This window comes from Schistocerca serialis, chromosome 2 (genome assembly GCF_023864345.2).
Source record: "Schistocerca serialis cubense isolate TAMUIC-IGC-003099 chromosome 2, iqSchSeri2.2, whole genome shotgun sequence".
Taxonomy (NCBI): domain Eukaryota; kingdom Metazoa; phylum Arthropoda; class Insecta; order Orthoptera; family Acrididae; genus Schistocerca; species Schistocerca serialis.
The window spans coordinates 813,801,617-813,815,117 of NC_064639.1; the positions used below are offsets into that span (position 1 = coordinate 813,801,617).

General features: G+C 37.0%; 1 protein-coding gene across 1 annotated transcript in view; it reads right to left on the reverse strand.

Moving 5' to 3' along the window:
• Positions 1-5,418: 5,418 nt before the first annotated feature.
• The window catches only part of LOC126458053 (FERM, ARHGEF and pleckstrin domain-containing protein 1), a 761,742-nt gene continuing 753,659 nt past the window's right edge, over positions 5,419-13,501 (reverse strand). The window contains exons 22-23 of the mRNA XM_050094851.1: positions 8,875-8,982; positions 5,419-8,785 (exon numbers count right to left, since the gene is read on the reverse strand). Coding sequence (XP_049950808.1) covers positions 8,540-8,785; positions 8,875-8,982 — 354 coding nt within the window. The 3' untranslated portion in view covers positions 5,419-8,539. The remainder of the gene's footprint in view (positions 8,786-8,874; positions 8,983-13,501) is intronic.

Here is a 13,501-nt window from a genome sequence, read left to right on the forward strand (position 1 = left end):
TATACCAGTTATTAGTGTTTCTTTCTGTTCTGTTTCCATATAGAGAACAGGAAGAATTATTGTTTGAATGCATCTGGGTGTGCTGTAGCTATTCTAATCTTGCCCTCACAATCTCTATGTAAGCAATATGCGGGGGATTTTAGTATACTCCTAGAGTCATCCAACAAATCCCGAACTCTTGTAGACTTTGTCTCAGTTAACAATCTCCCCCTCCCTCTTTTTTTCATTATATATAAAACTCATTTCTTTTCTTTATTTTTCCCCTAATTCTTAATTGCACTATACATTTCTCACCTCTCTTGCCTATCTTTACTTCTCACTACGTCCTTATCATCTACGGACACAACCTGGCAGAATGCTTGCCAGTGCACCACCTCTGATCTGCTCTCTGATGCCACTCCCTTCATCTTTATCTTCTCACATCCTCACTACAGATAGATCTCTCTCATCCTGGTGTCTGAATGACCCAGACTTTCTTTTTAACATTCCCCAACCTATCACTTTCTTCTCCACAAGAAACATACTCTTCGGAATTCTTATTTTCAGTGTTTCTTACTTCTCTGGTTCTGACTCTACATCTGTTCCACTCTCAAACAGAACGAGGAAAAAATGACTGCCTATATGCCTCTGTACGAGCCCTAATCTCTCTTATCTTATCTTTGTGGTCTTTCCGTGAAATATAAATTGGCGGCAGTAAAGTTGTACTGCAGTCAGCCTCAAACGCTGGTTCTCTAAATTTCCTCACTAGCGATTCATGAAAAGAACACCTCCTTTCCTCCAGAGACTCCCACCCGAGTTCCTGAAGTATTTCCGTAACACTCGCGTGATGATCAAACCTACCAGTAACAAATCTAGCAGCCTGCCTCTGAATTGCTTCTATGTCCTCCCTCAATCCAACCTGATAGGGACCCCGAACGCTTGAGCAGTACTCAAGAATAGGTCGTATTAGTGTTTTATAAGCGGTCTCCTTTACAGATGAACCACATCTTCCCAAAATTCTACCAATGAACCGAAGACGACTATCTGCCTTCCCCACAGCTGCCATTACATGCTTGCCCCACTTCATATCGCTCTGCAATGTTACACCCAAATATTTAATCGACGTGACTGTGTCAAGCGCTACACTACTAATGGAGTATTCAAACATTACGGGATTCTTTTTCCTATTCATATGCATTAATTTACATTTATCTATATTTAGAGTTAGCTGTCATTCTTTACACCAATCACAAATCCTGTCCAAGTCGTCTTGTATCCTTCTACAGTCACTCAACAATGACACCTTCCCGTACACCACAGCATCATCAGCAAACAGCCGCACATTGCTGTCCACCCTATCCAAAAGCTCGTTTATGTAGATAGAAAACAACAGCAGACCTACTACACTTCCCTGGGGCACTCCAGATGATACCTTCACCTCTGATGAACACTCACCATTGAAGACAACGTACTGAGTTCTATTACCTAAGAAGTCATCGAGCCACATTTAGGAATCTGAAGTGGGGCACCGAGTCAAACGCTTTCTGGAAGTCAAGGAATATGGCATCCGTCTGATACCCTTCATCCATGGTTCGTAAGATATCATGTCAAAAAAGGGCGAGTTGCATTTCGCAGGAGCAATGCTTTCTAAAGCCATGCTGATGCATGGACAGCAACTTCTCTGTCTCAAGGAAATTCATTATATTTGAACTGAGAATATGTTCGAGAATCCTGCAACAAACCAATGTTAAGCATATTGGTCTGTAATTTTGAGGATCCGTCCTTCTACCCTTCTTATATACAGGCATCACCTGCGCTTTTTTCCAGTCACTCGGGACTTTACATTGGGCAAGATATTCGTGATAAATGCAAGCTAAGTAAGGAACCAATGCAGTAGAATACTCTCTGTAAAACCGAATTGGAATCCCATCATGACCTGGCAATTTATTTATTTTCAACCAATTAAGCTGCTTCACAACCCCAGGGATGTCTATCACTATGTCCTCCATACGGGAATCTGTAAGAGACTCAAACAGCGGTACGTTTGTACAATCCTCCTGCATGAAAGATTTCTCAAATGCTAAATTTAAAATTTCAGCTTTCGTTTTGCTGTCTCCCGTTGCCAGGCCAGGCTGATCAGTGAGTGACTGGATGGAAGCCTTCGACCCGCTTACTGGTTTTACGTAAGACCAGAATTTCCTTTGGTTTTCAGCGAGATCTTTTGCTAAGGTATGACGGTGGTAATGGTTGTATGCTTCGCGCATAGCTCTTTTTACAGCAGCACGAATTTCTACTAACTTTTGCCTGTCCTCATTCTCCCGATCTTTCTCGTACCGTGAGTGCAACTTGCAACTGTCTTTGCTTCCTGAGCATTCTCCGAATTGCGCTGTTAAACCTTGGTGGGTCTTTTCCTTCCGTAACCCACTTTTTCAGCACATACTTGTCCAATGCATGATTTGCAATGTGTCTAAAATTTGCCCATAATTCTTCCACGTCCATCATACCGGAAGTAAATGAAGTCGATTCATTTACTAAGTGGGATGCTAACAACTGCTTATCTGCTCTTTCTAGTAAGAATACTCTCCTAGCCTTCTTGACCGACTTTTTAACTTTCATAACCATAGTCATAATGACAACATCATGATCACTAATCCCTGTGTCAACACTGACACCGTCGATGAGATCTGGTCTGTTCGTGGCAACCAGATCTTAAATATTTCCATTACGCGTTGGGTGTCGATTTAGCTGCTCAAGACAGTTCTCGGATAATGTGTTCAAAAGTAATTCGCACGACGGCTTGTCTGTACCACCTGTAATGAATCCATAGACACCCCAGTCTACACTAGGTAGGTTGAAGTCGCCTCCGACTAATATAGCATGATCCGGGTACTTCTGCGATACAGAGTGTGGGCTAGAACTGACACGGTGGAACCTGTTGGCCGGTAATAACACTCAACAATTATCTTTATTTCTCCTAACCCTGTTAAACATGTCCAGATAACTTCACAATCACACACTACTTCAACCTCAGTAGACACAATATTTTTGTCAACTGCAATGAAGACACCACCTCCTACAGTGTCTAATCTGTCTTTCTGATACACGTTCCAACCCTCACTAAATATTTCAGAACTTCCTATCTCAGGGTTCAGCCAGGTCTCAGTCCCGGGAATAATTTGCGCACCACACGCTTCCTCGAGGGCATTAAATTCAGGAACTTTATTCCGAACACACTGAAAATTTACTGGTAATATCTTGATAGCTGAAGTGTCTTTACACTGAGTGCGTCCTGATTCCCCTGCCTGCACGTCGACTGGTGGACAACATGGCTATTTTGATACATTCATGAGAAAAAAGGAACAAATTTACTCTATCCTGTGGAGTGGACTGCTTTGGGTAAAATTTCTGAAAGTCAGAGATTTCATAATCTATTTTTGCCATTTATCTGGATGTCAGGCCACCTGCAGTTGTTCATGATTTTTCTCTTCTGTTCAAATAAGCTGTACTTCTATGCTATTGACATCTTAATAGTTTTTATATGGTAAATGGAACCACAAAATGATCTCCACTACTCAGGCAACTAGCAAAATAACACAGATGTAATACTCAGTATTTGTAGGTTCATATTACACATGAATTATCATGTTTTAGGCTTATATTAAGCTCCACAAATCACAAGAAGCTGAGCCCAGTTAATTCTCCCAGTGCTACAGACATTTCTGTCTTCTGTTCTTATCAAAAGCAATCTGATTCTCCAGTTTCAATGAGTTAGCTGTCAGTAAGGTGTTACAGCTCATCCAAAACAGTTTTCTACAATGGACAGACCACTTGTTTTCTAAGTAAAATGGTAAGTTCTGAATTAATACTGCAAGCAACATAATTTCATTGTACAATTCATAGAAAATCTTGCCTCAAAAGTTATCAATTGATTTGCCACATTTTATTTAACCTATCTTCACTTACTTGCCTGATTTAAACTATTTTGTTACATACTTGTAAGCAATTGACAGTTTCTGTGACAAGTATGCTTAGTAGGAAATATAAGATAAAAACAACAGCTGAGTACTGCAGGCAGAAGAGCAATGACTGTTTTCAAAGTACTTGCAGTTCTCCTAATATATGAATCCCAAATTAATTCCCATAATTTAAAATGTGAGCAGATTAACATTAATTGCAATTGCTTATTAGCCACTTTACAAAAATAGCCTACAATAGAGCTACTTGTGCCACTGCAGATACAAATTCCTGAAGCTCTCCTTAATGATGGGATTTATTAAGCACAGTCTGTGAATGGATAAACTCTTCCGGTATAAATATGCACTTTTCAAAGGTTCTGTGCTATTATCAAATACAACTGGGTGGGTAACAAGCTGTTGTCAGTGTGTACCTTCTATTAGTACCTTCTATTACTATTATAACTGGCTCTTTTATTGCCTGTAACATCTTTTGGAGAACATCTGTACTATAATGGATCTGAAAATATTGAGCCTATTGCCACTCCATCCCTCCCTCGAGTGGCTGATAACATTACATTGTGGAACATGTGAAAGACAACGTACCACCATAAGACAAATTCCAGTGTAATAAGATTGCTGGTAGGACTTCTAAATATTTAATACATCTTGACATATCCTCCCTGTCACAACAAATAACAGGAATACCTGCAGATATCTCTAATTTCAGTATTGATATAATAAATGTTAACTTCTATTGAGCACAATATTTCTTGAACTTTTACTAATTTTATTCTATATAAATCACAATTGATGAACAGAAATATTACAAACTTACAAGTAAAAATATTCCATAAAAATAGATTTACATTATGTCTGTTTCATTAAACTATTACAAATGGAAAGCATTCAAATGCAATACAGAAAACTTCTCTTCAAAGTAGAAATCAGAAATTTCTATCAGTTCATGATGTTATGTACAAAAGCAACTTGCAAAAAAATAAATAAATAACAATATTCATGATGGATACGTGTCCTCAGAAATGTCAACAATATCACTTGTAACATCACATTAATTCTAAGAAGAGGGATAATGACAATAAGAAAGACTTCTGCCAGAAACTTCAACAGAATACATAGCGACTACAGTGACTTAAATGCCAACAATTTTACAACAAACTGACAACCACAAAATTAATGTCTCTTGCAAGAAATATGACTCTTGACATTAAACAAATGCAACATTGGAATAATAAATTTTGGAATAAAAGACACTTAAACTGCCAGTCAACTTTTCAGTATTTACACATTTATGCCAATAAAGGGCACAAAACACAATTATCACAAATTAAGGTTCACTAAAATGTGTAGAACAGGTATGCCAAGACATGCATAGCATACATATTAGGCCTTTTGAGGCAAAATTAGTTTTTCTTTTGCACTAAGTTGCACAAAATGTAATGGTGGCTAAAACTGACAACCCCAATTTTGTTAATTCTGTAAGTGTTATCATTATTCTAATAAGTGTTGGACTATGGGGACTGTCCTCATAAATTTTACATGCCTCCAGTAATTTTTCAGACTCTTCATTTTCTCTCTCTTTTATTTTACAAGGCCACAGGAGGAACACTGTCAGAGTAAGGTAAGAGTTCTGTTACACTGGCACACAGCATGGTTATAGTGACACTAAATATGGTTTTCTGGCATGAAAATAATTGTGCCAAGAAAATATCACTGGATCACACACAAAAAAGTGAGAAAATGAAGTGTTCAATTTCTCTTCACTGTCACCACACATAAAATGAAAACACAAATGGACACTTCCCAAGTGACAGAAGTGACAGATGTGAAAGTTCATGTGAATTCCCTCCCTGGTAATCCACAATGGGGGGAGGGGGGGGGGGGGGGGGGGGGGGAGCGAGCTTAGCCTTTGGTTCTATTTGATCCAAGGTATTCACTGCTACTGAATGGTCTGAAGCAGATAATTCTAAACAATGATGATACCAGTTTTCTATAACAAGGTCAATCTCAATTAGAAAAATTGTAAAATCAGTGATCACAAAATTTCTTCTTCCTTGGTAGAGTCAGCTACTTTACACAAGTACAGGAATTCATCAAACATTTAAGTCAGACTTCATAATAACTGCTTCTAATGATTTCCTTTTGTTTCTTCAAGATAAGAAGAAAACGGTACGACTTTTTAGATAGCAATTACTAGTACTATCACTTCCATACTACCACTTTCACTATCATTACAGCAACTTCCATAATAAATGCTTTATTTCTTTTCTATATATAATTTATCAATAAGATGTTTTCTCTAACCAAGTGTCACATTTACATGAGCAATGGCACCTGGAATAAATTTCACATGAGTGCCATTTTTATCAGTCTATATATTCTAACATTTATAGTGAACTGTGCAGCCTGATGATATTTGTGATGCATGAGACAGAAAAAGAGTGTGGGCTCACCAAATTCAAAAATAGGGGCAATTACAGTTTGACTAACAAACAACAACTGAAAAAGCAGAGTTTATCTCTTGAAGTTGTTCTAGTGTTGTAGGGAAGAAACAGATAGAAAACAGGAAAAGGTAAAGGACAGCATACAGCTTCATGAACGTAAAAGTCACCCAGTCCCAATATTAAGAGTTACAAGGGAATAACAGCCTGCTGTATGAACTAAGATTGAATTCCAACTACTGCCAATGAGGTCCTCACATTCAAGAAAAGCTAATCAAAGACATAAAATTTATGTAAGCACTGAAAATGCATAGTAAGCAATCAGAAAAAAGATAAAAAGAAAACATTTTTTCATTTGTGTGACTTTTATCTAAGCTCCAACTGTTCCTGTTCCAACAATTAGAAAGTGTGAGTTTCTTCCTGCTTTGCATTGAGTTTATCTGGATTTTACACTTTTTGTATTTTGAATACAGTACTTCCTTGTATTCTTTAACACACTGGGGATGAATATATCATATCACAGAAGTAAAGAATACTGTTTACACTGATAAATTAGCCTGCTTGTCTGCAAAATAAATGTGCAACAAATCCATTGGCACAAATAAAAGGCACGCACCTCCAAACTTGCAGGTCAGGAGCATGCTCCATTTCTTCTAATGTGGAAGACGAGTTTCTGGTTTCTGAACGATGGGATTCATTAATATTTTGTCAATGGTTTTGGATTTGCTATAGATGTTTCTTCTTCATCTGATTTTTTCCCTGTTTTCCATACAGTTATAACTTTGGTTGCAAGTGTATGCCCACAGTGTAATAAAAAGCAACAAAGAAAATGGTAAGAAAACAGTAACAATACATCCTAGACCTGACATATGAACATTTGTCTCTTCATTTAAATCTTAATTTTCAGAAATGTACCTTGAACATAAAACAAGTAATTAACTGAAAATGTTGTCATCAACAACACTAAATGTTGAGAATCTGAAACTGCAGACATGAAGAAAAGTCAAATGACAATTTGCAGTAACATATTCCATACAGCAATGGAGAAATCTTTAGCTATCATTTTACAACTCACAGTAAAAAAGTAACCTGTAGGTTCTCAGTTATATAGTGTAAATGACACACTTCATAGATGGTACACAGTTTCACAGAAGAGATCAACTGATCATGTTTTCTTATTTGTTATAAAACTACATGCACATCATGTCATAATTTTTTAATCACTAAAGGTGCTGAAGATTGAATAAAATACTATCTCACACCTGAAACCATATTCACACTCTGTTAATGTTAAAAACAATTGCAACATTTGAAATTTACTTTAAAATAACCACAAGATGAGAAGATGTTACAAAAAAATCTTGATGAATAGAATGAACATTACAAAACAACAGCAGGACACACAAATAATCACTCAAGAGTGATGATCGGGGGAAGGGAAACAGAAGGTAAACAGGAGAAGTTAGATAACTATATATTCATAATCTGTATCCTTAGCCAGTTCACTGTGGAATGTACATCAGATGTGATTGTTTAATAGATAAACTTCATAAAATATTAATGCTGGAGTATTGCAAGGAATAATTCAAATCCTAACCTGAAAAGTTTTCACGACTTGCATATTTTACACTTTCCCTTATAAGAACTGAATTACAGTCACACACAAAATGTGACTGAATGACGTGCAGGAGTATTACAAAGAAAGGTATGTGCATTTACAACAGAATCTAAGCAATTATATATGCATCTAGTGCTTCTAAGTTAATATTTGCAGTAACATACTCTCAAGTAAAAAAGCTAGAATTTTGGCAATAACCATATTGCAGTTTATTAAAAAAATAAAGAAGCAGCAGAAGAGACTTGTTGCTATTCAGCATGCCCTGATGTCTTTCAGTTGGATCATATCACAGATGGAAAACAGCCATGAAATCTCTTGCATATAATTGTAGGCCTTATTTACTTTTACTGTAGACAGATAAAACAGATGACAGTATTCAAATAGGCTACAAACAACAGCTGGTTATAAAATGAACTATAAGTACAAAAAATGGAATACTGTAGCTCAGAAGGAACATATTGATAGCATTGATCCTGTGATGTAAAATGGAGGGTGAATATGGATATTCCATTATTTCAAACATGGTTTTATCTGTGACTATCTTCTAGTGCACTATCTTTTCTACTGAAGAGACGAATGCGTCCCGAGTGCTGTGTTGCGCTGCTTATGACTTCCATCCACCTGCCAAAGGTGTATTCACTTTCTGCACGAAAGAAGTACACATGATTCTTGAATTGGAGTTTGAAGACATAATCTTTCTGTATTCCATCCTTCTCAGAAGGTGTGCTTACAGTATATCCAAGAAGAGGCAAACTGGCCAAAGGAAAATCATCCTGCAACAGAGTAAGTTTTTTAATAGAAATACCAAGTTAAATAACTGTATGTATCAATTTAAGCTCACACAATAATGGCAATGACTTACCTGATATGTCTTGTAGAAAAATAGACAGAAATTTGTAAAGACAACCCAGAGTTTCTGCCAGCCATTACTGTTCTTGAATTTTCTTAGCAGGTAGCCACTCAGTTGATTCTGCAGGAATGTATACTTGAAATCAGTCATATTTGTGTACAAATTCTGTAATGTTTTATTCTACGACTACAGGATGCTAACAGGGTTGCTAAACCCAATTAAAAGCTCAAGTAACTGCCTACGTAATGGCTTCTCAGATCTCTGAGAATCTATGCCATGTGCAGGTGCAAAAATGAATCTTCATGAAATTATATGCTGTGTACCATTAGCATAAATGAAAAAATTAAATGTGGCCGAGTTGCAAGTCTTTTCATTTGATGTCACATGGGATAACTTACATGTCAATTATGATGAAATAACGAGTATGAACATTTAACACTTCAGGCAGCCAATATCTTTCTAAATCCTAGCAATATTACCCATATTGCACATTACAGTTCAATTAAATTAAACTTATGTATCCATGTATTAACAATGTACATTATATGGATGTATTCATAAGAGTTCTACACACGTGCAATAAAAACTTTTTCCTTCAACATTATAGAAGTTGTGGGTTATTAAAAAACATCTCAGTTTTACTTTGAATCAGAAAATTCTTTAATTTTCTTTATCTTAAGAGGGGATGCATTAAAAAGCATTTAGGGGAGAGAAAGTAATCTTTTTGATAAAGAGTTTGTTTGTGTGTGTGTGTGTGTGTGTGTGTGTGTGTGTGTGTGTGTGAAAATAGTATCTGCTTATTGTTTCATGGTTATGAGCCTGATTGTTCAATGTTAGAAACTCCTAATGGGATTTCAGAAGGCATACACATTCATAAATGTATAAGCTATAAAGCATCATTATTTCAAAATCTTTAATGGTTTCCCTTTATGGCTGTCTTTGAGAAACTTCTTTCATACTAATAGTCCTTTTTTTTTTTAGTTTGAAAGCATGTTTTGCTGTACCTGTGTTTCTCTGAAGATCACGTCATACCTAAGAAAGCTGTTCATACACACATAATGATTTAATGCTACAATAATCCCATAGCATTTAGTACATGACAAGATTAATTTAGCTTTTTTCTTAGGAAATTCTAGATGCTTTTTCGATTTCATATAGCTATAGCTTCGATTTCATATAGCTATAAATTTTGTGTGTGGGGCTTGCGCAGTAGTGTAGCTCTCTAACTTGCCTCTTATGCCACTTTTAATTTTACTTCTGATATTACTGAAATTGTACATACTGCCTTTCCCTTATTTATAACCAAAGTATTGTACCTAAACCATTTTTCTTTTATAAAAAGGCTTGTGCCGTCAGTAAATAAAACTGCATCTGCCATTGTCAGGTAGTTTGCATAGCCTATCAATTATATATAGCATATATAGCAGGAATAACAAAGGGCCTAACACAGAACCCAGGGGCACATCACAGCTTTTTTATGTTCAAACATGAAGGAAGTCAGCATCAATCCAGTCTGTACTTCATTGCAGATCTACATTTCAGATACAGTATAGTTATCATCAGTGCTAGAAAATATAAGAAATAAAAAGGAATCACACACTGACTGGCATAAAACAAGACCTATATCACAGTTATACAGAGCTGGAGACTCCACAGTAAATAACATACTGTATGAAGTGAGTCATGTACACTCCACAGGCTTGTAAATGCATGTTATCACACAACCTTAGCATGTACATAGCTTAATTCAAACTGAGACTGCTGTTTGTAGACCTATATGACCCGCAACAGTATACATCATAGAGAATGAATGTCACCCTCCATATCAATGGCATCTGTATGAGACTAACATTCCAGTTATAGCAAAATAATAGTTTTGCATTAAACAGATGATGAGGTAAAGTAAGACCAATATAATGACTTAGTGGAATAACCCACTGATCCTGCAGTAAAACATGTTACTTAAAACTAATGTTAAATTTTTTAAAAAAAAACTAACTGTGACTACAAGCTTGGTGTAAGCAAATCACAATTATTATTTTTATGTTCATTTATTTTAGAATGTATTGTACGAAACACCAAAAAACTAGATGCTAACACACTACATAATACACTCACACTGTATCATTGCTATTAAGAGGAAGTGACACACAATAAAGCTCCCAATAAAAGATTTGTTGAGAGTTCAATTAAAGATACAGTATAATGACCTGAACTGACATTAATAAAGCCAATAGTTAAAGGGAAAAACATCATAATTTTGCAACCACAAATGTTGTTCTCACCTGACGTGCTACACAGCATTACTACAGGGTTATTACAAATGATCGAAGCAATTTCACAGCTCTACAATAACTTTATTATTTGAGATATTTTCACAATGCTTTGCACACACATACAAAAACTCAAAAAGTTTTTTTAGGCATTCACAAACGTTCGATATGTGCCCCTTCAGTGATTCGGCAGACATCAAGCCGATAATCAAGTTCCTCCCACACTCGGCGCAGCATGTCCCCATCAATGAGTTCGAAAGCATCGTTGATGCGAGCTCGCAGTTCTGGCACGTTTCTTGGTAGAGGAGGTTTAAACACTGTATCTTTCACATAACCCCACAGAAAGAAATCGCATAGGGTTAAGTCGGGAGAGCGTGGAGGCCATGACATGAATTGCTGATCATGATCTCCACCACGACCGATCCACCGGTTTTCCAATCCCCTGTTTAAGAAATGCCGAACATCATGATGGAAGTGCGGTGGAGCACCATCCTGTTGAAAGATGAAGTCGGCGCTGTCGGTCTGCAGTTGTGGCATGAGCCAATTTTCCAGCATGTCCAGATACACGTGTCCTGTAACGTTTTTTTTCGCAGAAGAAAAAGGGGCCGTAAACTTTAAACCATGAGATTGCACAAAACACGTTAACTTTTGGTGAATTGCGAATTTGCTGCATGAATGCGTGAGGATTCTCTTCCGCCCAGATTCGCACATTGTGTCTGTTCACTTCACCATTAAGAAAAAATGTTGCTTCATCACTGAAAACAAGTTTCGCACTGAACGCATCCTCTTCCATGAGCTGTTGCAACCACGCCGAAAATTCAAAGCGTTTGACTTTGTCATCGGGTGTCAGGGCTTGTAGCAATTGTAAACGGTAAGGCTTCTGCTTTAGCCTTTTCCGTAAGATTTTCCAAACCGTCGGCTGTGGTACGTTTAGCTCCCTGCTTGCTTTATTCGTTGACTTCCGCCGGCTACGCGTGAAACTTGCCCACACGCGTTCAACCGTTTCTTCGCTCACTGCAGGCCGACCTGTTGATTGCCCCTTACAGAGGCATCCAGAAGCTTTAAACTGCGCATACCACCACCGAATGGAGTTAGCAGTTGGTGGATCTTTGTTGAACTTCATCCTGAAGTGTCGTTGCACTGTTATGACTGACTGATGTGAGTGCATTTCAAGCACGACATACGCTTTCTCGGCTCCTGTCGCCATTTTGTCTCACTGCGCTCTCGAGCGCTCTGGCAGCAGAAACCTGAAGTACGGCTTCAGCCGAACAAAACTTTATGAGTTTTTCTACGTATCTGTAGTGTTTTGTGACCATATGTCAATGAATGGAGCAACAGTGAATTTATGAAATCGCTTCAATCATTTGTAATAGCCCTGTACATAGAGAAGAGCATGCTACGCAGAATACAGCCCTCAAGGGTTATAGTTACCTCTGCTGCCCTAAAGGTGGCTTTTAAAAAGTTCCCAAAAATGGGTGCTTCTCATTGCCACTTGCTCACTGAATAGAGTAGGGCCAAAGACCTCACATTAGAAAAAATTTTGATCTCCTTCAGGAGGTCCATAAATCTGCACTTCTCACCTCTTTGTAGCAATATCAAATATGAGGTCAAAGATGGAACACTGTGTTCATTTTCAATTAAGTGGGGCAACAAAGGTAGATTGTTTGGCTATTTCCCTCCTTTAGAAGGTTATGTGTTCATCAAATTGAACTTCAAATCACCCCCTCGTCTCGCCCATATAATATGCACCAGTCAGGATGTTCTAATTTGTAAACATCTGATACATGAAAAATTTTTCTTTTGTGAACACTGTTAATTAAAATATGACTAAAGTTATTAGCAGTCAAAAATGAAACTATAATTTAATGCCTTTTTAATAACAGATGCCACTGTCATAGTAATTTTACTGCAACATCAGAAACAATTGTATTTGCTGCTACCGTCTTTTAATTTAATACTCATACCAGTATAGCTTCTTGTTGACTTTTAATTGCAACTTCATTTTAAATATTACTTATGTAATATGGTGGATAATTATTCAGTTTAGCAATGTATTTAATAGTATATAGCTCTAACTGATGCTCAGCATGTGCTCATGGCAGCTGAAATAAGCGACTGACAGCAAAATTAAAAAAGGCTTTTTTATGCTGGGTGGTTTGAATGAAAGTCTAAAACACTGTCAGTACAAGTATTTTTCTGGAAAATCCTTTTCTGGAAAACCCCAGAAACATGCTTCCCATTTTCACTCCTCATATTCAAATCTAAAAAGTTTTCAGTCCTTAATTTATACTTAACAGGTAAATTTGATTTTCTTATGTAAACCATTAAACTTTGTGACAATTGTATTGGTATCATCATTGTTACCA